General features: G+C 33.7%; 5 protein-coding genes across 11 annotated transcripts; 3 read left to right on the top strand and 2 right to left on the bottom strand.

The window, feature by feature from the left end:
- The first annotated feature begins 2,607 nt into the window (after positions 1 to 2,607).
- On the top strand, positions 2,608 to 9,682 carry LOC123195732 (serine/threonine-protein kinase 11-interacting protein). 6 transcript variants are annotated; one of them, XM_044609549.1, is made up of 11 exons: positions 2,620 to 3,303; positions 3,372 to 3,629; positions 3,819 to 4,061; positions 4,307 to 4,456; positions 4,843 to 6,266; positions 7,139 to 7,212; positions 7,329 to 7,410; positions 7,484 to 7,609; positions 7,786 to 7,892; positions 8,220 to 8,377; positions 9,159 to 9,682. In XM_044609549.1, the coding sequence occupies exons 1-11, from the start codon at positions 2,863 to 2,865 to the stop codon at positions 9,399 to 9,401; spliced, it is 3,306 nt and encodes a 1,101-aa protein (XP_044465484.1). In that variant the 5' UTR covers positions 2,620 to 2,862; the 3' UTR covers positions 9,402 to 9,682. The 6 variants fall into 6 exon arrangements, 4 of the variants coding, with proteins under 4 accessions (XP_044465487.1, XP_044465486.1, XP_044465485.1 ...); XR_006497514.1 differs by lacking the exon at positions 9,159 to 9,682 and having other exon boundaries at positions 2,609 to 3,303; positions 7,758 to 7,892; positions 8,220 to 8,277; XM_044609551.1 differs by lacking the exon at positions 9,159 to 9,682 and having other exon boundaries at positions 2,610 to 3,303; positions 7,802 to 7,892; positions 8,220 to 8,361.
- A 297-nt stretch (positions 9,683 to 9,979) lies between these two features.
- On the top strand, positions 9,980 to 14,176 carry LOC123195734 (transcription factor IIIA-like). 2 transcript variants are annotated; one of them, XM_044609554.1, is made up of 7 exons: positions 9,980 to 10,153; positions 11,134 to 11,323; positions 11,925 to 12,059; positions 12,840 to 13,128; positions 13,263 to 13,498; positions 13,633 to 13,770; positions 13,876 to 14,176. In XM_044609554.1, the coding sequence occupies exons 2-7, from the start codon at positions 11,195 to 11,197 to the stop codon at positions 14,017 to 14,019; spliced, it is 1,071 nt and encodes a 356-aa protein (XP_044465489.1). In that variant the 5' UTR covers positions 9,980 to 10,153; positions 11,134 to 11,194; the 3' UTR covers positions 14,020 to 14,176. The 2 variants fall into 2 exon arrangements, with proteins under 2 accessions (XP_044465489.1, XP_044465488.1); XM_044609553.1 differs by having other exon boundaries at positions 11,104 to 11,323.
- Positions 14,177 to 15,950: 1,774 nt separating this feature from the next.
- Positions 15,951 to 16,635, top strand: LOC123195976. Its single transcript, XM_044609854.1, has one exon. The coding sequence runs from the start codon at positions 16,064 to 16,066 to the stop codon at positions 16,604 to 16,606; it is 543 nt and encodes a 180-aa protein (XP_044465789.1). The 5' UTR covers positions 15,951 to 16,063; the 3' UTR covers positions 16,607 to 16,635.
- Positions 16,636 to 16,785: 150 nt separating this feature from the next.
- Positions 16,786 to 17,606, bottom strand: LOC123195975 (uncharacterized protein At3g17950-like). Its single transcript, XM_044609853.1, has 2 exons — positions 17,398 to 17,606; positions 16,786 to 17,309 (listed from the first exon to the last, which is right to left on the bottom strand). The coding sequence occupies exons 1-2, from the start codon at positions 17,479 to 17,481 to the stop codon at positions 16,830 to 16,832; spliced, it is 564 nt and encodes a 187-aa protein (XP_044465788.1). The 5' UTR covers positions 17,482 to 17,606; the 3' UTR covers positions 16,786 to 16,829.
- A 1,960-nt stretch (positions 17,607 to 19,566) lies between these two features.
- Positions 19,567 to 23,735, bottom strand: LOC123195455. Its single transcript, XM_044609149.1, has 4 exons — positions 23,550 to 23,735; positions 20,878 to 21,330; positions 20,528 to 20,753; positions 19,567 to 20,337 (listed from the first exon to the last, which is right to left on the bottom strand). Exons 2-4 carry the CDS (start codon positions 21,316 to 21,318, stop codon positions 19,829 to 19,831), a joined length of 1,176 nt encoding a protein of 391 aa, XP_044465084.1. The 5' UTR covers positions 21,319 to 21,330; positions 23,550 to 23,735; the 3' UTR covers positions 19,567 to 19,828.
- Between the last annotated feature and the right edge of the window lie 1,955 nt (positions 23,736 to 25,690).

Below are 25,690 nucleotides of genomic sequence, written 5' to 3'. Positions count from 1 at the left end.
GGTGATGATATTAGTTTCTAAAACCAAGAGAATGTGATTGTCATGCCATAGATCAGGGGTGACAATGTAATGTTACCCTCTAAAAAGTGACTTGTTATTAAGCTTGCAGATGAAGTTTGAATGCATTATCTAAACTTTGTTTGAGCTTGATTGCTTGAATTAGACTAAGAGGTAGGAATTTCTCATATAGCGAAAGAGCAAGAAATAATTGTGGTATATTTGGAATATCCAAAGAGAAGTGCTTTGTTACAGGGCGAATGGCAGGTTCTCTGTTCAGATTGTGTTTTTGTCGCATATTATGGGATTTTGGGTCAAAAGAACCTCAACATGAATTCGATATGAAATAGAATTGTATTGAAAACACGTCATTCGAATACGATCCAAATTATGAATGGTTAACAAGACACAATTTGAATTCACTCAATCAAGAAATTGGTTGGGTTGTGTCAAAATATAACATGTTTTTAACTATTTTATTTTTTTTGTCTCATTTTAACTCAAAATATGTATTTTACATGTTTTTCATTTGTACATTATGTGAATTGACCCAATTTTGTCAAAACAATATAGTTCAAACATAACACTTATATATGGGTTGTGTCTAGGTTATGAAATGTCAATCCAAATTTGTTTGGGTTGTAAAATAGTTATCTCAAACATGGTAAATTTAGAATTCATAGAAAAAGACAAATCAACCCCAATCTATCTTTTTAATGTGCTATGTCTAAAATTGTTAAAGGTGTTGTGATCTGAAGTCCTACATCGCTCTCGTTCTATCTACTAAGCTTGTATATAGGTAGAGGTTAGAAGCCCTTAACTCAATGACGCGTTTTAAAGCTGTGAGGGTCTGAAGTTCAAAGCGGACAATATCTGTTGGACTGTTTATAACACGTTATCAGCACGATTGCGATGAGGGTGTGTATTGTGACCTGAAGTCCCACATCGCTCTCGTTCTATCTACTGAACTTGTATATAGACTGGGGTCAGAAGCGCTTAACTCAATAGACGCGTTTTAAAGCCCTAAGGGTCTGAAACCCAAAACGGATAATATATGTTAGACTGTTTATAACAAAAGGTTTTTTTTAATGTTACAAACTTAAATTCATTTGAATTTTTTCATGATTTTATATATATTCACATTTATATTAAAAGCCTAAAATGATATTTTATGAAATTAAAACAGTTATCGGTGCCGGTGTCATGTATAACTCTACCCCTAGATCCCATCCCCACTCCCAGTACCATAATTAAAATTGTTTTCTCATGTCCTCTTAAAAACATCGAAACCGAATACCGGAGCAGATCATGTGCCCGTGAGTGATAATCAGGGATTGCTGACATCAGGTGATACCTGTTCCTTTTTCGCATGTACACCACGTGTCAATGCAGACCTTCCACGTGTCTTCAATGTTTAAAATTAAAATCATCCTCGATGTTTGGATGGAAGATATTTTTAAAATTTTAAAAATCGTATAACATTAGCATGATTGAACAGTTGTTAAAAATGTTTAATCATGATAGGACAAAATTTAACACCAAGATATTTCTTTCATCATCACATCGATAAGGAGCCACGTCACCACAATTTACAAGTTGACCAAGTGGTAAAAATGCTAGTCTAAAAAAGGAAGAAAAATACCATTTATTCTATATAAACTTGAATTATGGTCAAAATTGGGGTAACATTACCCAAACAGCATGACAACTTCTTACGCAGAAAACAAACATAATAAGGTAATGTTACCTTATATAAATAGTATCATTACAATTATTTATTCTAAATAAGAGATAATATTACAAGCCAAATTATATCATGACCAAGCTATTATAGATAAGTGGCACCCACCAAGTTACAAAAGAAAAAAAATATTAGACTATAATTTATAGATGGATTCTATCATAATTATATGAGTTTGAATTTAAGCTAAGATCGAATAAACTAAATTTGAAACCAAAGATGAAGCGTATTTTATAATCAATTTAAACATTTAAATTCGAACTAACTTATATGAAATTCAAAATAAAATTAGGTTTAGTTGAATTTCAATCTCAACTAATTGATTTTGAACTGACTTTTTTTTCTATTCAAATTCATCTCAAATTGAACTTTATTTAAACTGAATTCAAATCGAATCTAATTATATATGATTAATAAAAAAAAAATTTATGAGAATGAAATATTATCGAAGAAAATGTAAAAGGGTTATATTTTACATAAACATCTATGTATACGGGTCTATTCATTTTTAACCAAATTGAGTTTAGAAATATTTTAAGTTTGAATTGAATTTATAATATTTAATTTGAATTCAAAATTATTAAAGTTAGTTTACAATTTTATTAAAAAGTTGTCGACAATATAAATTATATCATTGATGGGGTAAATCATATCATCAATAAAATAAAAAAATAAATTGAATTTAAATCTAATTATTGGATTTGAGCTTGAATTAGAGTTTAATTAGTTCAAACCCAATGATAAATGTGAGGCAAGCCTAATTGAATTGATCAAATCCGCATCCATCCTTGTATACATATAACATCATAATAAGGTTACCCCATATATGCAAACCGTCAAATTATATCTAATAATTGACTAAATCACCGTTTCTTCACCGATTAGACAGAAGGTAACGTTACCTAAGCAATGTCACAAAAAACAAAAAATTCCAAGGACTTACATTGAAGAGCCCAATCATTAGCCCAAGTTTCAAAAACTTACAATCACACCCCCATCAACTGCACACGACACGACTCTTCAAACTTCAACCATGGCCTTTGCCTTTCTTCTCTCTTTCTCAATCCCTCCGAAACCCCCCTTTATTTAATGAATTTTTCATTTTGCCCCCTTCTCGTTCTCACATGGCGATTGTCACCGGTGACCGTTACCTCGAAAAGCTCGTTGGCTTCGTCGACCGCCAGGCAGACGCCTTGCTCGAAGGATCTATCGTCTTGAAACTCAACCCCGTCGGTCTCCACTACGTTCAGTCTCGCCTCGAGGCCCTGCGCGAGCTCGAGCGGCTCCTCGCCGGCGCTCCGGTCGATTACTTCCGCGCTTATGTCTCTGACCTCGGCGACCATCGCGCACTCGAGCAATTGCGTCGCATTTTGAGGCTCTTGACGTCTCTTAAAGTCGTTTCCGCTCTACCTCCCCCTGCACGTGATCCTACGCGCATCTCGCTGCTGCCGTTTGGGAGATTGAAGGTTCTGGAGCTCCGTGGCTGTGACCTCTCGACTTCCGATGCCAAAGGCTTGCTCGAGTTGAGACATACTCTCGAGAAGATTATTTGTCACAATTCTACTGTGAGTTCAGCTACTTAAAATTAATTAAATCTAATTTATGTAATTTAATTTATTATTATTATTTTTAGAATGCATTGCGCCATGTGTTTGCGAGTAGAATAGCGGAGATAAAGGAATCGCCGCAGTGGAATCGATTAGGGTTTGTTTCGTGTGCCTGTAACCGTATGATTTTGATGGACGAGTCGCTGCAACTTCTGCCTGTCGTTGAAACTCTTGATTTGAGTCGAAACAAGTTTGCCAAGATTGATAATCTTCGTAAATGCACCAAACTCAAGCACCTCGATCTCGGTTTCAATCACCTCAGAACGATTACGAGCTTCAGTGAGGTTCGAATCACATCCAGGATTACTGAATTATGCTTAATTTGAAGTTTAAAACTAATTTTTGTAGGCGAATCACTGGACTTGATTTTATGTGGATTTTGTTTTATTTTTCACCGGTATTTGGTTTATGCTGTAGTTTGTTATTTGGGTATTGGTTAGGGACTGATGTTTGTGTTCTGTTGGATCATGCAGGTCTCCTGCCATATTGTTAAGCTTGTTTTGAGGAATAATGCTCTTACTTCATTGCATGGGATTGAGAATTTGAAGTCACTTGAAGACCTTGATGTTTCCTACAACATTATTTCCAATTTTACAGAGCTAGAGTTTCTTTCAGGCCTTTCTTCTTTACAAAGATTGTGGTTGGAGGGGAATCCATTATGTTGTTCTCGATGGTACCGAGCACAAGTGTACAGTTATTTCACCTATCCAGAGAAAGTAAACCATTGTTTATATATACTTTTCACATGTCTATCTTGTTCTGTTCCTACTTTTGCAATGATAACATTTGCATCCTACCGTAGTGTTTGGGGTTCATTAAAGAATTTCTTTTTGAGGGTTTTGTTTGTAGAATTGAATCGTGAAAGTATAATATTTGAAGTCTGAGCTGCATAATCAAATACCAAGCTTTATGGTCTGGCTGGACTTACATTACTTTCCCTTTCTGCTGTGTGCCAAACTAGTTGAAATTAGATGACAAGGAAATCAGCACAAGAGAATTTTGGAAGCGACAAATTATAATTGCAAGCAGGATGAAGCGACCAGCGGCCTTTGGATTCTATTCTCCTGCAAAAGAAGATGCTGATGCTGAAGGGAGTCACAACAGAAAAAGGGTGAAGGAAGTTTCCATATTAGTTTTATGCCAGAATTTCTTTATATATGTGTATATACATATTCTACAATTTGCTAGGCAAAAAGTATTATATATAAATGAAAAAGTAGATATGGACAAGCTCTTTTAAACAGTTTTATACATATAAATGCAGCCCCTTCATCTGGCCTTGGGGTCCAATGCTGGGTTTGTAGAGTACTTGTTAGATAATTTAAGCGTATGCTAAGTGAAATTGCTCCTTGCTCCAAATTATAATGCATGGTTAATTTTTTCCTTTTTGGAATTAAGTATTCCGGACTGTTATTTACATATATCCTCACATATATCAGTTTCTTAGTTGTTAGTCTTCACATGGATGGTTATATATTCTGATTGTACATTTTGCAGAAAAAGGTCTCTCGTCTTGCTGCCATTGAAATTGAACAAGAGAGCACATATGCCAGTTCTGACCAAGGGTCAATTTCATGTGATAATGAGATTGAAAACAAAGAGGGTGCTACCATGTCAGATGATGATATTGAAATAGTTGATTTGATGAATAGGGTGGAGCAAATGAAGAAAGAGCGTTCTGTTCTATGGTTACGCGAATTGAAAGAGTGGATGGATCATACTTCTGGAAATTTTCTTGATGCAGGTACTTTGAATTCAAGGAAGGAAAATCATTTGAAGAATAAGAAGAGCCAGAGGCATTTTGCTGAAAGTTCAAGACATGTCTCAGACTCTGTTCAGGCTTCAGGAGATGAGAGTAGTACAAATGTTTTAGAATCTGATAGTTCCCTTGTAGATATGCCCATGGGTTTGCACACTCATCAATATGACAATATTGGTTCCCTTGGGATTACTGGTGGGGTTTCTTTACCAGGGATGGGGAGAATGGACTTGAGAAAGGAGCATAACAAACCTTTTCTACATGAAGGGGTTGGCACTTTTTCTAAGCAATCTAAAAGCTCCTATCCTGATATATTTACTATTCAAGGTCATAGAATGGTAGAAAATGTCAGTGAGTCTCCATTGACTTATATAGATGACATCACAGATTCTTATTCCTCATCTGTTTGTCCTGGATCTCCACCTCACTACCAGGAGGATATTCTGCATCGTCGGCAGAATTTGGTCGAGGAAATTTTGCAACTATCTGCAGATTCCTATTCTGTGGCTTCATCTGATAGTAATACTAGCTGCAGTGATGATGATACCTGCATACATGGGCTATCAATGCCTGAAGTTGATCAGTCTCTTAACCAGGAAGGTGTGTGTAGGACTGAAAAAGAGCATTCATCATCTAATCTGTTTGAGGGTCATGTTTATGGGCATTTAAATGACATTGATCCTGTGAGAGAAAATGGCATAAGCAATAATTTGTCTGCTGGTGCGAATGAAGATGAAGTTGCTCATTCAGTCAACCAAGAGGCTGATTGTTTGGAAAGGAAAAAAAGAAAGAAACATAAAAAGAGAGTTATTTCTCTATTAGAGGAACAGACTATGGTTGGTGAGGTTGAAGAATCACAAAAATCAAATGGCAATTTGGATATTAGTGGAGATGGTTTTAAAAATGAACAAGGAAAGCAAATCTTTGGTCGGGGTGATGTTCAGAAAGCTACCGACCAGAAACAGACCCAGGAAATTGCAATTTCAACTCCTTCAATTGATAGTATTGGAAGATATTCTGTGGCTAAATGCTCATGTCTGATGGGAGATGATTTTGTTGAAAACTTCTTTAATAAAAATGTTGCTGATTCCAGAGGTCATGAAACTTGTAGGGAATATATGTTTTGCTGTATGCTCGAGGAAGATTCCATGTACAGAGAGAGGTAATTACTGTAATTAATTAGGCTGGAGAATTTTTTAGCAGATGTGCAAAAAGAAAATAATCACCTTTTTATATGCTAAATTTACTAAATGTTTGGCGATGGTGAGCTCATTGTTGATTATTAGTACTTCAGGATTTTATTGCATTTATTTAATCATTTGTTTCATGTTTGGTTTACTATGTGGTAACTTTGTTTGCCTTTTTAAATGTCCTGTTATATTAATTGCAGAATTCTCAAAAAAAAAAAAAAAAATCTGTGTTGCTTCTCTTCTTCTGTTCTTCAAGCTCATCTATTATGTTATCTAGGTTAGAAGTCTTTAAGGTGCACTGTACTTGGAGATGTGAATGAAGTTGCCATCTTATGCCATTTGAACTTTCTTCATCTTGGTGATACCTAGGAAATGTTCGTTTTTTTTCTGTTTGTTCTACTTTTTGTCAAAACATACAACTAATGGGTTCATATTTTTCACCTAATTACTCAGAATTGCTATCACATTTGTATTTAGGGATATGGATCTGAAATTTGCATGGGAGGTGCAATGTTCTCACCTAATTGCTCACAATTGCAATACTACAATTCAATGATAGGCAGTCTCACTTTCCATATATCAGACCTCTGCCTTCCAAAATTTTTTACAGAATTTGTTCTCTTATCAGTGATTGAGCATGTCAATTTATTTCTTTCTGGAGGTTTTCCACGCCTGTTTTCTCATGGTTATATTTAATAGGTCCTTAGAATTGAAAACAATTCTGGGTATTAACAGTTATTAAAATTCATTTGTTGTGCTATTTGATATCTTTTCCATATTCTCTTTGTTTCTTCTGTTTTTTTCCCTCTATCATCGTTATATTCAATTTCTGTTCCTTATTCAGGGAAGTTGCCATTATAAGTAGCAGCAAGAACAAGTTGTATGTGTTGCTCTTTGGTGTCTCATTTGATGGATCAGGTTGATTATGAAGTCATTTCTGAATTTATCTGATTTATAATTAATGTTGACAAGTATGATGCTTTTGAGGTTGCCATGGAACCTTATGATGCTGAAGTTATCAATTTCTTTTACAGGCACTAGCTTAAGTTTGCTGGGTTGCCACAAGATTGAAGATGTTACAGATGTGTTATTTGGTCTAGGACTTCAGGTTGTGAGGTAGGTTATTTCTGATACTTTTGGCAATTCAAGATCACTCCTCTAAAAGTGTCCTCTTACATGGTTTGGTTAGGGTATCAACTGAGACTGGTGCCACATACCTGTTTGTGACAAGGAGCATTGAAAAATCAAGGCAACTACTTTGTACCTTGCAAGTTCTTGATTTAGTTTCAACAAATGATAAATGTTCCATAAGAAGGTGATCTATCTCTATCCTGCTACATTTTGAAACTCAATACTGCAGTTATTCTTCCTCTGTGTGCATGTATGTTGGTATCTTGTACTTGAATTCGAATTTAGTAACTGCTTGACTGTTATATATTGTTTGTTTTTCTTTGTTATGATAGACTGGGGTTTTGGAAATTTAAATGGCAGTTTGGAGCGGTTTCAGGTTGAGTTGTTTGAGAAACATATATGTGGAGGTTCACAAGTGAGCATATTCCAATATTCTATGGTACTCTTTTGGTGCAGTGATAATGAGGGTATGCTTCTCACGAGTTTGCCTTGATTATGATTTGGAATGTCTAATAGGCTAAGGGTTCTGTGCACATGTGACTTGGTTTTGTCTTGGTTTTCTGCTGAAAGGGGGCTTTTCCACATTATTTTAGATTGAGTGATGGGTGGGATAGGGTTGGTCAGTCTTTGTTAAGGAATTTATTTTCTTTCATTTTTTTGTCTTGTATAAAAGGGCAGTACAAGTTTGGGAAAATTACAACTTGGTTTAGAAGCTACTTATTTTTTAATTTTTTGAGTTTTAAAACTATGAGTTCTTCTATTATCTAATACCTAAATTGCATACTTTTAAACAGTGGAGTCATGGCTTGCGAGATCTCTGTTTCTGATTGGAGGGCATTTGCTTGTCTGCTCTGAGGACCTCATGCAGTTCAGCTCTTTTTCAGTGGATGCATCTTCCCCTCCATATTACTCACTCCATTTATGTTGCTCCATTGATGCCGTGTCTGAGATGGTAACTTAAACTTTTACCCATATTTATAATCATCTCTTTCATATCCCACAATCACTCTGATTAAATTACAAATAAGATATCACTATTATAATAAAATATTGTGAATAGGGCTCTATTCAAGCCAAACCGAGCCCTAACATGAGCTGGCTCAAGTTCGGCTTGAATTTACAATAGCTAGTTTAAGTTCAAACTCATTCGAGTTGGCGAAAGATGTATCTAGTGGAATGAATAGTGTCAATGGTGGGGGATTCGAGTTGAACTGGAACCAAGCTGTCAAGATGAAGCTCCAACTCAAATTCGTCTTGAATAAAATCGCACATCGAGCTAACTCGGATCCAACCCTAAATGTGAAATTACAATTCTCTGTCTTTAGCCTACACTTAGTCATGTCTTAAGTGGAAAGACATTATCTTTATTAGTAGTAAAAGAATTATCTTTATATTCTAATTTTCTGAGGGGGGAAAATAGTTCATAAAGTCTTTGTAGAGTGGCCTTGAGGATTTGCTTCACTGTACCTACCCCGAGAAGTAGTTGTTTGAAGTCTAGTAGGCTCATGAGTTTAGTTCATCAAGGATAAATGAGAGAAGTGCGAGCATCTTTCATTTTGTGCTTACTAAAGACCTGGTAAGCGATGTTGTAGCTCCGGAATATGTGTTTTTGATACTGGTAAAAAATTAGAAGTTTACTAACTTGCCATGGCAATAGGCTTCGGTGGTTTGGTTTTGGCTTCAACAAAGTTCTACAAGAATTGAATTTTGCATAATATGCGGTTCTTTTTCAGGTCATTGAAGCAAGGGAGAGTTGTGTGACGTTAGCTGTTGAATGTGCTACATCAGAGTTTTGCCTCACTGCTACCGCCTGCAAGGAAGTTGCTCCTATGGACAAGAAAATGAGTTGGACTCGTTCACAAATTTGGAAGCTGAAATGGTCCTCTGAAGACAGCCTATCAAATTTTGTGGCATTGTTGAAGGCAATGCATACAGGGAAAAAGCAGTCTCCATTGCTAGTGAGATGCTGGTCGTGAAGCCTTTTTGCTCTGGATTTTGTTGGTTCATATTCATTTTATTCTTTTCACTAGGACTTTTGGTTTCCAATTGATGGGTTTTGTTTGCCTGAACTGGTGTGGCTTTGTGTCGTGGTATTCTTTGATTTTTATTCTTTGGGACGATGATCATTGTTTTCGCTTGTACAAAATGTATAGTATTATTATAGAACACCGAAGAACATCCAAGGGAGAGTTGGATTTTGTTTTCCTTTGGTAGTCGTAAGCTTTTTCATAGAAAATGTCTGTCGCCTTTGATTGTATTTGAATTCTTTATTGTAAGTGTTCATGATTATAGTTAGAAGAATTATAATTAAAAAATAATAATTAGAAAAACATAACAATAATCTTTTTATACATAAAACGGTTGAATTGGATTAAGCTCGTTCTATCCATCAGATAGAGTATCTAGTAAGAGTTTATTTGAAATTTGATGAGTTATAATTTGAAAATAATTTAATTTGAATTAGTCAAATTAATTGAAAATCAGTTTGTTAAGAAATCAAATATAATCTTTGACTCAACTCTCTATTTGTTGGAGCCACCTCGAAATCAGCCTTATTCCTCTGAATAAAAAAAAATAAAGAAACGTACAATAATTGTCATGTATCGTTGGCCCCCTTTAACTCTTCATAAAACCAGTGGCTGTAAATTACTCACCGCAACCCTTTCTTATGACTTTGCCAAACCTAGCAGCTCTCTTTGGATTCGCGGCTGCTTACAGAGCTTGCACTGTAAGCCTTCTTTTCTTCCTTTTTACGTTTGTCGCGCTCTGATTTGTGTTGTAAACCTTAATTTTCACTTTGGTTATCGTTTGTTGTTTACATTTGCTTTAACGAATTTGTAATTAGGGTTTCACATGGTTGTCTTGTCTGTGTTATGATGATATTTATGCCATTTAATTGTTAAATAATAACAATCAGTGAATATGATATGAACCACACCGATGAGAAATTAAGTTACATACCTTATAATTTGGGCTCGTAAGGTACCACCCAGAAATCACTGCGAGAGATGAACATAATTTTTAATATCAAATGAATATCGAGAAAACCACACTGCAAAACCATTTAAAATTTACATCAGAAACTTATATTTTCCGATATGGGATTCAAGTTTGCACTTTGAGATTGTGACAAAATAATTTGAAGAAAACTTATTGTAAAATATAATTGCAAGCAAGAGTTGAATCTTAAGATATTGTAAATGCTCAGTGATATGGAATATTATTAATAATTTAAGTCTTGAAAATGTGGTCTTATATTGATGAAGCAAGACTATGTGTACTAACAGGTAACGTGCTACCATGTGTTTGGTTGTTTCTTTATATCTAATTTAAAGACACTTAATTACATGATTACATGTCATAATTAATGATAATTGTTAGTGCATATAGTTTTATTGATGTAGAGGTAGAATTGATTATTTGAAGCATATAAAATTGAAGATTTTATAAGTATTTAGTAAATTGATTCAGAAAATGTTATACTGATTAATCTGTAGGGTATGGGTTTTTAATGATTTAGGATTTTAAGTTTTATGGACTTCAGGGTTTGGTTTTTGAAGTTTGGGTGTTGTTCTTGAGGTATGGGTAGGATTTTTAATGACTATTTTTTGCATGAAAGTATTTTATGTTGCAATTCATTTTTATATATATATTTTAAAGTCATTGTGTCTGGTACAGGTTGCTGAAGAAGTTGGTTTGCTTTTGTAGTTGGGGAGGCTATATTATGGTTTAGTTTTGTTGGTTGCTCATCTTTTTATTACAAAAATAAATGGGAGAAGATAAAGGAGGAATAGAACAGCCAATATTTAAAGACATAAGGCGTTATTACTGTGATTATTGTGGCATTTGTAGATCGAAGAAGTCTCTTATCACATCACACATCCTCATCCACCACCAGGTTCAATTAGTCTGCTTGTATTAATCTGTTGATTATTTTTCCCTCTTTAGATTATAATCAAACGTTTGCTTTAGTATGATTTCTTAGGGATTTTTCTATTTACCTACTGTGGTTAGTTCTGTTAACTAAAAGGTAGAAATTGAATTTCATGACTATGCTTGTATCATTTATAGTGTTAATTCCTTGCTTTCTATGGCTGAGAATGCAAATATTTTAATATTAAGATTCAAGTACTTGACACATGTTATAGTTTATAATACTTTAAGTTCACGTTAAGCTCATTATCTTCTGAAAGATTAAGAATTATAGCTTTTAAAGCTTATTTTATTAGCAACAGATTAAGGTTTCTCCATAAGAATCTTGTTCTTTCTTACACCAATTGGTTATTATGTCATTTTCAGTCAATTTATATTGACATTAAAAGAAAGGAATCTTTTTAAAACATGAGTTGAATGATCATATATGGGAATGATTTAAAATTGAACTATGGGGCATGAGATGGGGAATTCTCATGTGAGATCTTTTCTGAAATTGCTTGAAATAATTTAATATTGATTTTCTGCTTATTTTCCCTCCTAATTTATGATCTTTATTTTCTCAGGAAATGGTGAATGATGAAATTTGTGACAGGTATCAGAAAATGGATGGAGTACAATCCAATACTTGTGAAGAATGTGGTGCTAGTTTCAAGAAACCAGCTTACCTAAAGCAACACATGCAGAGTCATTCACTTGAGGTATTATTTAATTATAATTTTGTCTATTATATATAGCAAGTCAATGATTGGAGTTATTCATTTATGGTTGTCAATGCATTGTATGGTATATTTTGAATGCCATTTAATCCGTTTTTATTTACTACAACATCATTTATAAAGCTTTGAGTATGTCTTAATTGAGGCAAGTGTTCTAATTCTTTATATCAATTAATGATCAATGATTTTGCAGAAGTTATTGCTTTCCGAGTGTATAACCATGGATGTATAGCGTGAAGCATTGGATCCCACAAAGAACTCCAAAATGTGAGAGGCTGTAGATTTGAACTTAATGTACTAGTATCAGGTTGGGAGACCTCCTGAGAAGCTCCATTAAGTAAGCCTCATACACGCATAGTCTTAACTTGAGGTTTGAATCTGTGTATTTTAACTTTCAGTTATTTGTTTATTCTTAGAAGAAACAGAGAATCGGTAACATTGATTTGTTAACCATGCAGTTTCCATTTCTAATTTTATGAGATATAACCATGGGCGTATAGCGTGAAGCATTGGATCCCACAAAGAACTCCAAAATGTGCGAGGCTGTAGATTTGAACTTATTGGACTAGTATCAGGTTGGGAGACCTCCTGAGAAGCTCCATTAAGCAAGCCTCATACACGTGTGCTCTTAACTTGAGGTTTGAATCTGTTTATTTCGACTTTCAGTATTTTTTTCTTAATTTTGAGAAGAAACAGAGAATCTGTAGCATCGTTTTTTAAACCCTGCAGTTTCCATTTCTGATATCTTTGACGTTAGTGCAGAGGCCATTTACTTGTTCGGTAGATGATTGCCATGCCAGCTATAGAAGAAAAGATCACTTGACTCGCCACTTGCTTCAACACCAAGGGAAATTATTCACCTGTTCAATTGAGACTTGCAATCGCAAATTCACCATTCAAAGTAACATGAAGAGACATGTTAAAGAATTTCATGTTGAGGGTTCTTCATCCTCTGATGTTAAAGGTCAGAAGCAGTATATCTGCCAGGAAGCTGGTTGTGGAAAAATATTCAAATACAAATCAAAGCTGCAGAAGCACGAGGAATCACATGGTAAGTTATTTTGATTTCAAATTCTTTGGTGGAACTTCTTTGTTGCTAATTTAATGTATTTTGTTTTGAAGGATTTTGTTTCACTTTTCTCGAAACCTGTTAATAGTTTTTTGATTTATCCTTTATTACTGCAGTTAAGTTGGATTCTACGGAGGCATTTTGTTCTGAGTCAGCATGTATGAAATACTTTACAAATAAGGAATGTCTTGAGGCACATATTCGATCCTACCACCAACATATTGCCTGTGAGATTTGTGGTAGCAGGCAGTTGAGAAAGAACATCAAGCGACACATTCGCATGCATGAAGGAAGCAATTCACGAGAAAGAATTAAGTGCTCATTCAAGGGTTGTCGCCACTCATTCTCTACTGTAAGAAGCTACTACCATGGCTTGTTCCTTCTGCTTAAATATGATTTACAAACATGTGTTGACTAAAGGCCGAGTAGCTTATATTGCTTTCGTATTCTGATGTTTTTCTCCAATGGGGAATTTTATCTGCCCAGAAATCAAATCTTCAGCAGCATGTGAAAGCCGTGCACCATGAGATCAGACGATTTGCTTGCAGCTTTTGTGACAAGAGATTTGCCTACAAGCATGTGAGAGACAACCATGAAAAGTCTGGGTACCATGTTTATACCGCAGTAAGTTTTTTACACAATTATGTTGGCATCATTTTAATTCTAATTCATAATCATAAAAGGGTAAAAAATTCTTGTTACTGAGTATCCTGTTCGCATTGGAATTAGGGTGATTTTGTTACTGCCGATGAGGAATTCAGGTCGAGACCTAGGGGTGGCCGGAAAAAAAAGTTCCCAACAATAGAAATGTTGACAAGAAAGAGAGTAAATGCTCTAAGTTCAATTGGTTCCTGTCTTGTGTATGAAGATTGAATGGATGTGTGTTAGGTACCATTTGAGAAAGTTGGATGTATGTCTTGTGGTATTCGTATATTTGTTTAGATATGGATCTTGATGTATTGGTTGGCACAAAAAGTAAATATTCTAATATTCTAAGAGTAAATATCGTGCTTCGACTCTTCTGTTTCCATTTTCCGTTTTGTTGATTTTCTTATGATGATTTCTTGGATTTTTCGTATATGTGATAATTTACTTGGATATTTAAATTAGGATTGGATTTGAATGGGAAAGAACTTAAAAGGGTTAGTTTAAACTCTATTTAAATTTAGAACAACTAATTTAAACTCAAATTGGTAAATAATAATATAGAAGAAGAAGATAGGGTTAGATTTAAATCCAGTTAAGTTTGAGTTTTAATTAACTTAAGTTTGGTTTGGCTTGAAAGAAATCGGGTTTGAGTTTAAGTTTGAGTTTATTAAATTCTCTTTAAATCAAATGAATTTGAATTCAAATTTGGCTACAGTATCAAATTGAACTTGAGTTTAGTTTAATATTATAGTCAAGCAATAATTGATCAAAATGATATGTTTTAATTTTTATTAGTTAAAACAATATCGTTTTAATCAATTTGGTGTGACATTTTTCAATCCTGTGAGTTTGACAAGTTGAGCATTATTCAAGTTCAAGTTTAGACTCAAGCTCAACAATATCAAACTCTTAGGTTCAAGTTTGAGTTTGTCTAAGTTAAGCTTGTTTGGGATTTATTTTGAAATTCAAGTAAGCTTAGTTCAGATGTAGCCTTAAAGAAGGGAAAAGCGAGCCATTAAGTTGGATTTGATTTCAATTAAGTCCAACTTAAATTGAAAGGAACCAATTTGAGATTAATAAGTTAAAATTTAAATTCAATTTGAGAACAATTTAATTTTAAATTTAATTCAAATTGCTTTAAACTCAAATAATTGGATCGACTTTGAATTTGATTTGTTTAAAAAAAAACCAAGTTTAATCATTAAATTCTAACTTAATTTATTCAGTTTCAACTCAAACAATTTATTTTTACCGTATACTCTTACCTTATTGTATATTACATTAGCAATTCTGTATGAAAATAAGAAGGATTTCATAACACCTCAACAAATTTTCTTTAAGTCAAATGATCAATTATTCATCGCCTGCCATATTGGCAAAAGGCTGGAGAGCATCACATAACCAACACTTGGAAGATATATATATATATATATTCCTTCATATCTTATAGTCCCAAGGGGGACATATATTCTTTCATATCTTGTAACAATAATATATGATACGTTAATTATATGTATAAAAATAAGTACAAATTGATTCAGATTCGAATATCAATTCAATTTAGGCTATAGTTTTATATATGATTAATAATCAAATTGAATTTGAGTTAAAAAATATTTTATTCAATCTAACTTATAAGTCAATCTTTTAGTTTGGACTTGACTCATAGTTTGAATCAAGTCAAATTTGAGTTTTTTTGTTATTCATTTGAATCAAATTTGAATTAATTCATATGTGAATTATATTTAATTATATAATAATACTTATTCTCATATTTATGCCCCCAGCAAACAAGGTAGATTGATAAATTTGTGTTATGTTCTCCACACCACAGCTATAAAAACAAAGTTTGGTGAGAAATTGAATAGAATAAAATCCCTCCCTGGCATCAACAGCTTGTCACCATCTTCAATCATGTCCTTATTTGAATATGCCTGCCTCACTTGCTCCATCCCTCACCATGTGCTCTTCCATTTTAAATATAATTACACCATCTAAATTAAATTATTCTTCAATAAAACAAAGTTTTAACTATTATCGATGAAATTGGATTCACTGCAAATTATTCATGTGTAAATTTTACTGCACGTTCTGTCGGATGCAAATATTAATGAACTAACTGATAATAATAATTTAATTCTAAAAAACCAAAACATCCCTCACCTAAATTCATTCATTCATCTTCAAGCCCTTTTAAATATGATCTTCAGATGAACTCTCCTTCTTCTTCTTCTGCAGAAAACAAGACTATCAACTCGGAAATCTCCAAATGGGAAATTCCACATCTTGTGCACCTTCAATAATCTGCAGCAACAATGGGGTTATAAAGGTCTTTATATTCTGCAATGGGGATTTACAGATCTTCTCAAAACCAGTCAAAGCAGCGGAGCTCATGCTGGAGAATCCAGGCAACTTCTTATGCGACTCAGAGAGCTTGAAAGTTGGGCAAAGAATTGAAGGATTATCAACTGATGAAGAGCTGGAAGCTTTCAAATTTTACTTTTTACTCCCCATGGAGCTGCTGCTGTATTCGGTGCTGACTGAAGACGAAATTGCAAGTTTCACAAGTAAGGCTGCCTTGGCTTTGAAGCAGAAGCAGAAGGCAAATTATTCTAAACATTTTGGGAAAATATTTCCTGTTTCTCTGACTGAGTTTTGCCTGTTTCCATCATCAGAAGTGAAAACAAAAACAGATTGTTTTTCACAACAGGCTGTTGCAGATGATGATGATCAGCCTGCAATGGAGAGGTTCTTTAAGCAGAGATCATGGAAGCCTGCCTTAGAAACCGTTTTTGAACATCCAAATAGCTAGAATTTTCGAGTGTATAGTTTTTGTGATTATTTTTTTCCTTCTTTCTTCTTTGTTTATTTTATGTTTTATGATGTTTTTAGGTGTATGGAGCAAGGTTAACCGACCGCCTTACCTTATTTGGACATTGTGGATAATTTTCTACCAATTTTATTCATCAACTTAGTGATCCAATCCAAATGTTGGGGAAATTTGTAATGAAATTCAATTCGTTTTTTAATTATCATCATCTACAAATACAAGTAATTGAAACAGGAAATCTACAAAGAATCCCCCCACCCGATGACGAACTTTCATCATTGTCATCATCAGCCGCTGGCGGCAAAACTCTCCCATCCGAGAACAAAACCCTCCCACTATTACTATTACGCCCTTCACTCTCACTCGCCACCACGCTCTCCAGTTCTGGCGCCGCGCTATAAAAGGCCGTCTCTCCGAATCTCCTCTCCACCTCCAGAAATTCACCCAGCGACGCCGGCTTTGCTTCGCCGTCACCGCAGAGCCTCCACCATCGCCTCCGAGCCACCGTGGAGGCGGAAACACTCGCCAACGCCCGCTTCTTCTTCCTCGACGGAACGGTAGCAACGGCTGCATTCACGAGCATATCACGGTGCTGCGACGGCGCTCGAAATGTAATCGCCGGGAACGTTACTCCCATCAATGTGCCGAGTGTCGTGCTCCTGTCGTGAAAAAATGATCCTGTAGACTGAAAAAACAAAAGAAAATTGTAAAAATCTTAAAAAATAAATACATCAGTAAAACGAAAATGTTTTGAATATTAGGAAAGTGAAGACCTCGGTGTCGAGATCAGAGGAGGAGACGGTGGAGATGGTGGGGGAGGAGGTGGCAGGGAGCAAATCGACGGCTGGATCTAGCATTTTTTTTTTTTTTTTTTTGGGTTTTTTGTGTTCTTTGAAAGAAAGGAGAAAGAAGAAGATGAATGGGTCTGCGTTTTTGTGGTGAAACAGAAGGAAATTTAATTTAAGGCGTGTTTGTCATGATGATTGTTTGTGTTTGGACATTTAAAAAAGGCACTTTTTTAACAAAAGTGTTTAGAGTTGCATTGTCTCTTTTTCTTGCTTAATTATTTATTTATTTATTTTTATTTGAAATTGCCAAATCCATCCAAGTCATTACAAAGTTTCTATTTATTTTTATTTTTATTTTTTTGTTGAGTAGTGTCAATTTTTTTAATTAATGTTTAATTTCAATTGGGATGGATTTAAATGGCCCCTCAAACTTGATTTAAATTTAAGATAAATAATTTAAGATTAAATTTAGTTCATTTGAATCCTCAAAAGAAAAGAAAATTTGTCAAAAACAAAAAAAAATAATTAGAGAAAAATAAAAGAGAATCGTTAATATAACAACAAGCTTTAGTCTACGAGAGAATCTAAACCAAACTGAACATAAATGTAAGATCAACAACAATATTTTAAAGACCAAAAGACTTGCTCGCATCCAAGGTTTTATGTAATTTCAAATTGATACTTGCTAATTTTTAAAAACTCAAAATCTTACTTATAAACAATTTTCTATTAAAACTTTTAGTTAAATATAAAGATAAAATTATTATTTCAACAATAATATTAACAAATATCATTATGCTTTTTCCCCCATATTTTAAAAAGTCACAATTCATCTTTACTAAAATATTTTCAGTTTTGACAAATGATTATTTCTCTTTAAATGTAGGTTTTTTCTCTGCTCTTAGGCCACCACTTCAACAATGTCTTCTTCTCATAGTTTTAACTCCATTCGGTTGACCGACCCTCTCTCATCGTCAGAATAGTTTAGTCAGTTGATTCTCTATCTAAATCACACAAAGAGATGACGTCTCTTTGTCAAGAAAGAGGAAGAGATCTCTTCCTCTTTGAACAAAGAGATGACGTCTCTTCATTATAGAAGAGACATCATATCTTCATGAGATTTTGACAATAAGTCAATCGGTCGAACGATTCTGACAGTGAGAGAGGGTCGACCGATCAAACGGAGGTAAAACTGTGGAAGAGGACATCACCAAAGGAGTGATGTCCAGAGAGAGGAGAAAAAAACCTAGGTTTTGAGGAAAATAATCACTTTTCAAAACTGAAAATATTTTAACAAGAGTGAATTTGTGACTTTTCAAAATATGGGGGGAAAGTATAATAAATTATATATATTTTTTAATTTTATTATTGAAATAACAATTTTATCCTTATATTTAACTAAGAGTTTTAATAGAAAATTGCTTATGGGTGGGAATTTAAGTTTTTGAAAGTTAATATGTATCAATTTAGAAATACATCAAACCTTGGGTGGGAACAAGTCTTTTGGCCTATTTAAAAAAACAAAAAACCAAAAAATTGTACGATAATTGCATGTATATTCATATTTATGCAATAAAGTTAGACCCCAAGTGGATTGAGGCATCATCACAAATAATAATCTTTTTGGCAGTTATAATGTAGATTGATTCATTGTGATCACAGTCAAACCAAGTATGAAATCTTTGAAGCCAGCCAAAAACAATAAATATTTAAAAAATAAAAATATATATCATGACAATTTGATCCGTTAAAAGCTTGCAAAGGTACAATCTAAGAGACTTGGGTCTTGCCATGCCTATATGCCGGCAAGGTCCACAAGGTTCAACAATTGGTTGGTCATGACATAACATGGCCTGTGGGAACAATAAACCATGTCAAATTGAATTTGACATGGTTTACTATCGTGTTTGGTTAAAACTCAACAAAATTTGCGAATAACATGCTAACATCATCAAGTTCTCAAACCACGGTAAAACCCGATGTTTTAATCATGAACTGACATGATTAATTCGTTTGTAAACTAGTCCTTGAGTCCCATTCAAACTGAATTGACCATTCTATCTAGTCCGACTTTCATAACAAAGTTCATAAGAAGAAAAAAGATATAAACCAAAGAAAAAAAATCTCCCTAGTGTTTTGGTTTGACATGAAAAAGACATGAATTTGCACTTCCATTGCACCAGTCAGCTTACAACCTATGAAATGGTTGCTTATAAACACATTGCTTACAAACATGCCAGTACAAACATTCAGTGAGGAAGTAAAAAAAAAAAAAAAATGATATACCAATATATTTCTTTTCTATAAACCAAATGGCAATGTACATTATCAAGAGCAAGACCAAAATCAGACCATATGGCAATGTTCATCTTCAAAGATTTCATACTTAGTCTGACTGTGACCACAATGAATCAATCTACATGGGTGCCAAATGGCGGAGGCTGTCTTCCCACATTTCAGATGCAATGCAGTCCCGAAACTGTGACGCAAGCTCTAGTTCTTCGGTTTGATAACCGATATCCAGAGCCTGCATGTCAACATGGGTCATTGGCTGTTCCACCTCTAAAGGAGGCAAGGACTCTTCCATTTGCATTATAGTGTCTTGTTCATGCATTCTGAAGAGCCAGTCATCAGGCTTCTCCCTGCGGATGTAATTGTGTAATGCACAGGCTGCAACTACCAACTTCACCTGTGTATGTAATGGATATGGTGGAGCTGACATCAAAATTGGGAAACGCTCCTTTAAGGCCCCGAAAATACGATCAGTTGCATGTCTTAATAACAAATGTCGTTGATTGAATAGCTCCTTCGCATCTTGTGGATGATAACCACTGGGAAATTCATTAGAGTGATAAGGGACACCTTGATATGGGGCAATGAAACCCGGCATATTTGCATACTTGTTATCCACAAGGTAATACTTTCCTGCATCATTGAAAATTATTATCCAACAAGAACTTTAAAAGGTGAAAAATCAAAAACATATTAAGTCCAGTTCCTATAAACATTAAAGGATGCAGCATATTTTAATTTTACCATAGATCTTCTTGATTCCATGTTTATTTTCATGTAATTTCGGTGTCCAAACAAGTTTTAGCACAATACAATAATATACCTTCAGGGAGCTGCAATTTGTTACGCCTGGTGAGCGCTGAGTTTAGAACTCGCAAATCTGATGCTGAACCTTCCCAACCAGCTAGAACATAATGGAACTTCAGATCAAATGAACAAGCTGCGAGAACATTTTGTGAAAGTAAGCCATTCTTGTTACGGAAAGGTCCTTGCTCATCTACACCTACCATCACTGGAATGTGTATACCATCAACTGCTCCAACACAATCCTAGCAGAAAATTGCAAATGTTTAAAAGTATGGTGAGACCCAATTCACCCAACTAGAGATGAGATTTCGCTTAACACCAAAGACACACTGATTAAACTTAATTAGTGTTGTACTACAAGAATACCTTAAAATATGGATGAAATCTAGGATCCTCTAAGATTTCTGGTGGAACATCAGACCCAGGAGACTGAAAAAAATCTAATGAGATTGCCATAATTGCATTCAAAACATTGTTGAAATGGCGACTAATCGTTTCTCCTGAGTATCGAAATAATTCTTGAACAGCACGAGTCCGTAGATTATGACCAATAATGAACATAAAAATAGCTAATTGCTCTTCAATCTTGATTCGATTTGTGTGGCGTAGTAAGCCTTTGGATTGCAGAATATCACACAACTTGTAAAACACCTGCTTATCCATGCGAAAATTTTCCAAACAGCGTTCACTTTGACCATTTAGTACCTCATCCACAAATTTTGTACCATTGGATGTGAAATGATGGCTCAATTCTTTCGGTACATAATTCCCATAGACTCCATCCTTCTCATCCTCAGAGCTCTCCATGACAAAGCTAACCTATGCATTCAACAGTACATAAATTTGACATCATTTATTAGAAAAAATAATCACAATCGTTTGTTGGAAATGTGGATAAATTATATATGCACAGACAAAGAACTAGTCATAGTGATAGAGACAAAATGCAAATGTCTGTAAATATTTAACCCACTCAAGGGCTATACACAAAGCAAAATCTGGCATATAAAATATGCCTGATAGCTTGAAAAGCAACATGGAAACCAGAAAGAGAAGGATGTCCAATTAGGGTATATTGTCTGATGCCATTCAATGGCAGTGGCCAGCTTCATAAGTAGGACAGCAACATTTACAAGCTGCCAACAACTAATGACCAAAAGAAGAATAGCCATCTTACTTCTAGCCATGGTTTGTTATTAGTTAACAAAATCACTTTTCTTTTATACATCTAAGCAATAAGGAATCCATCATGATCCCAACAAGATCTTATTTCTGCAAGAAAGAAACATCAAAAGTCGTTCCCAATTCCAACATAACAATGGTTAAAACAAGTAGATAATATAGAAAATCATTATGACAAAACAACAAGTTACGAGGGCCACAAGCCAAGAATGGATCATACTTCCCCCACAAAAAAAAACCTACCCAAAGATGTCATTCCAATTAGAACATCACAATATTTAAAAGCAACAAGTAGGACTACGAATGACATTTGGCAAAGTTACCAGTAATGATACAGGCATTAGACATCAGTGTCCTCTCCTCAAGAACAACACTAGAATGAAACAAAATGAGAAACAAAACAAACACAAATACAAGAATTGAGTTCTTGGAAGAAATTCAAAATTTTAAGCCAAATATGTAGGGACAGAAAAAGAAGGAAGGGGGCTTAGGAGAAACTCAAATGTAGTCGATCGTAACAAGTATATTACCTGTTCCTGCTGTTTAACATTATTCTCTTTAACAAAAGAAAGAAAGAAAGATCCCCAAAATAATAATAGTGGGCCTGATGATACACTGACCATATATTTGGGTCCCTAGAAAATGTTGATCAGACTCTATGCTCATCTCTAAGATACCTTAATATCATCACTGAAGTTTTATAAAATAGAAAACAACTGCTCAGGTTAATGTGTATGCACATTGTGTTTATGCACCCTGTGAGAAGGGAAGATAGAGAGGGAGAGAAATTTAATTTCTCAACCTGCTAAGATAATTTGGAAAAAGAGTTCAGTGTGTTTGATTCATACACTCAACTGCAATATTAAAAGATCCATTTTCAACAGTTTAGCATATACATCCATTACGTTGATGAACTCCAATTTCAAGTAAAAAGTAAATAAAGATAACATTCCACCATTGGATTTCTTAGGTATACATCTCTTCGTGACTGCTACAAGACATTCATGTTTAAATTTGAACATTTCAAATAACATGATATTATATAAGGATGATGGTGCCTCTTTCAACAAGAATTATTAATGCATAAAAGATTTTAAAAAAAAGGCACCAGCACAATCAATCTACTGTGTTGAGTGACTCATTAGACTCAAATAAAACAACCTGAAAAAACTCAACAAAAGCCAGCTAAATTTTGATTTATAAAGCAATGTATCAAAGTTACAATAATACGAATGCCTCTTAAGCACTACAATATCTTGCACATAAACAAATTCACCACATGCAATTTCATTAGTCCAAAACTTACATAAAACAACCCGAAAAAAACAAAAAAAAAAAAGTTTCTACATTATATGCATAAGCTTTCCTAGTTGCCTAACAAAACAAACTGAAAAAACTCAACAAAATCCTGCTGAAATTTCATTTATGAAGCAATGTATCAAAGTTACAATAATTTGAATGCCACTTAAGCTTACTATCTTACACATAAAGAAATTCAACACATGCAATTTTAAACGCCCAATCAATCTACCATGCTAACTGATTCATCAAACTCACATAAAACAACACGAAAATAAAAAAGCATGTTTCTACATTCCATACATAAGCTTGCCTAATAAATTTTAAACGCAAACAAAGAATAACCTTAATCATCAATAAACAAAAAAAAAAAAAGTCCAAAAATCTTCAAAATATTCAACAAAAAGAAGAAGAATTAAAAACACAAAGATGAAATTCTGAAAACAAACCCACTTGCGAAATCATTCTACCATATTGAGAGAATCATTAAGCTGGCATTAAACAATCTGAGAAAAAAAGTTCAACAGCAACAGAAAGTAGCAACTGATTAAGCATACCTAGAGCTGCTGCTTCAGTATTGAAACGGCACCCTATTTCATTGAAAAAGGAGCGTTGAAATTAGGGTTGTCTGAGCAGGAAATGGGGAAGAGTAACGTTCTGAATGAGATTTATTTATGAAACGAGAAAATTCCAACACGCGTTGATCAAAGCATGGAGGGTTTTGTTTTGGTTTTTTCATCAACTCTCTCTGTGTTAATTGGTAATGCCAACTTAAATGTCAAGAGTTGGAGATCTTCTTTCAAAAAAAGCCCATTGGGCTTTTCAGAGGCCCGTTTATAATTTCAAATTTAATATAATATTCAAAACTGTTTCCAAAAACAATGTTTTATATTTCCACCGAGTGAACTGTTTCAAAATTTTAAATAATTTATATTAAATAAAGTTGGGTTTGATATAAACTTAGAGTGAACAAGGTTTTCATTGAAATTAATTTGAATATAAAAAAGCATATTTAAAATTGACTTTATATAAATAAAATAAATTTTAAATCAATTAGAAAATAATTTAACTTTAAATTTAAAATGAACTTGCTCGAACTCAAAATTTTTTATCAGTTTAAACTTAATTTATTTTTGTCAAAATGAGTTTAATTATTAATTTGAATTTAATTTTAATTTTAAACAATTCAAATTGAATCTTTCTTTTTATTAAAAAGTGTTAACCTTTTTAAAATAAGCCCATTAAAATTTATAAGGACAAGAGGCCCATTGTGGGCTTTGATGATTGAACAACTCCATTTTTTTTTTTTATAAAAATAACAATATGACTAATTTTTTATTTTTATCTAATTGATCTTTAACCTTTATTTAATTTTTTTTATAAGTTTAAATTTAATTCATCAAATTACTAGAAACAATACTAAATCATCTTAAATCTAACTTTGATAAACATTCTCAATATCTTTTATAAAATCAAATTAAAAGGGGAACATTTTCATCGGCAAAGTCAAAAAAAAAAAAAAAACAAGAGCAGAAGAAATTTCCAAGAACCATCCAATTTTGTTTTTTCATTCTCAATCAACCTCAACGGATGAACACCACCTAACACAAATTTAATTACTTGATATAATTTGTATATAAATAGGGACATTCCATCGTATAACTAATATTAATTTATTTATTATTTAATATTATCTTAATAATGATATTATTAATATAAAAATTAATATTTATTATTATGACACATAATTTTTCAAATAACTTAACCTTATTTTTATGTTTAAAATACTTTTTCTTTACTGATTAAACTGAGGTGTTTAGAAGTATAATTGAAAGTGGCCAAAAGATTTATTCCCACCTAAGATATAGTGTAATTCTAAACTTATATCAGTCAAGTTTTAAAAACTCAAAATCTCATTTATAAACTAATTTCTATTAAAATTTTTAATTAAAGTTAAAAATAAAATCGTTATTTTAATAAAAATATTAAGATAACTAAAATTTTATTTTTTTTCCCACTTTAACTTTAGAAACTAATAATACCTTATATATTCTCGTTTTAACAAATGACCTTTTCCCCCCAACTGTAAAGTTTCATAATTTTTCAGTCGCCTCCAAAACTTTTTGAAACTTTTTCACCCCCATATACTTTTTTTTTTTGTCTATTACTTTTTTTCAACGATCTCCTCTTGTCGTCTCTAACCACCTCTATGCCTGAGATCAAGCTGTCATTAGCCTAACATCCTCTTATGACAAGATGGTGATGCAATTCTCCTCCATTGAGCGTGATTTCTTTGTAGCCTCTCTTTCTCGTCTCTCTCTCGGCGTCGCCAACGAACAAAGGAAGAAAGCAAGTTGACGACAAAAGAGAGACATCGAGACAATAAGATCTTTGAGAGGCAAAGAATTTGGTGGTAGTTGTTTGGACTAAGATCTCCAAGAGGTGAAGATCTTCATCAATCAAGATCTTTGATTTTCATTTGGATTCAACCGTCATTTCCCATTGCTTGAGGATAGTTTGGGTAAAGTAAGGATAATGTCAGTTCAGCTTAGGGCAAAGAGGAGACTAGAGATGGTTGAAAGAGATGCTAGAAAATGAAGTTCATAAGTAGGGTGAAATTGAAGTTTTTTAAAGTTATGGGGTAGCTAAAATGAAAAAAAGATAGAGAGGGAAAAATATAATTTTTTAAAACTTGAAA

This window comes from Mangifera indica, chromosome 14 (assembly GCF_011075055.1).
Source record: "Mangifera indica cultivar Alphonso chromosome 14, CATAS_Mindica_2.1, whole genome shotgun sequence".
NCBI lineage: Eukaryota > Viridiplantae > Streptophyta > Magnoliopsida > Sapindales > Anacardiaceae > Mangifera > Mangifera indica.
The sequence above is the reverse complement of the archived record's forward strand: the minus strand, read 5'-3'. Positions and strand labels throughout refer to the sequence as shown.

Excerpts from the sequence above, each read along its gene's own strand:
- LOC123195732 (XM_044609549.1), top strand. The coding sequence starts at position 2,863 with ATGGCGATTGTCACCGGTGACCGTTACCTCGAAAAGCTCGTTGGCTTC. Across the intron at positions 3,304-3,371 it reads TTATTTGTCACAATTCTACT|AATGCATTGCGCCATGTGTT; the intron begins GTGAGTTCAGCT and ends TATTATTTTTAG. Across the intron at positions 7,411-7,483 it reads CTAGGACTTCAGGTTGTGAG|GGTATCAACTGAGACTGGTG; the intron begins GTAGGTTATTTC and ends TGGTTTGGTTAG.
- LOC123195734 (XM_044609554.1), top strand. The coding sequence starts at position 11,195 with ATGGGAGAAGATAAAGGAGGAATAGAACAGCCAATATTTAAAGACATA. Across the intron at positions 11,324-11,924 it reads ACATCCTCATCCACCACCAG|GAAATGGTGAATGATGAAAT; the intron begins GTTCAATTAGTC and ends TTATTTTCTCAG. Across the intron at positions 13,499-13,632 it reads GTCGCCACTCATTCTCTACT|AAATCAAATCTTCAGCAGCA; the intron begins GTAAGAAGCTAC and ends TTATCTGCCCAG.
- LOC123195976 (XM_044609854.1), top strand. The coding sequence starts at position 16,064 with ATGGGAAATTCCACATCTTGTGCACCTTCAATAATCTGCAGCAACAAT.
- LOC123195975 (XM_044609853.1), bottom strand. The coding sequence starts at position 17,481 with ATGCTAGATCCAGCCGTCGATTTGCTCCCTGCCACCTCCTCCCCCACC. Across the intron at positions 17,310-17,397 it reads CCTCTGATCTCGACACCGAG|TCTACAGGATCATTTTTTCA; the intron begins GTCTTCACTTTC and ends TTGTTTTTTCAG.
- LOC123195455 (XM_044609149.1), bottom strand. The coding sequence starts at position 21,318 with ATGGAGAGCTCTGAGGATGAGAAGGATGGAGTCTATGGGAATTATGTA. Across the intron at positions 20,754-20,877 it reads GATTTCATCCATATTTTAAG|GATTGTGTTGGAGCAGTTGA; the intron begins GTATTCTTGTAG and ends ATTTTCTGCTAG. Across the intron at positions 20,338-20,527 it reads CAAATTGCAGCTCCCTGAAG|GAAAGTATTACCTTGTGGAT; the intron begins GTATATTATTGT and ends TCAATGATGCAG.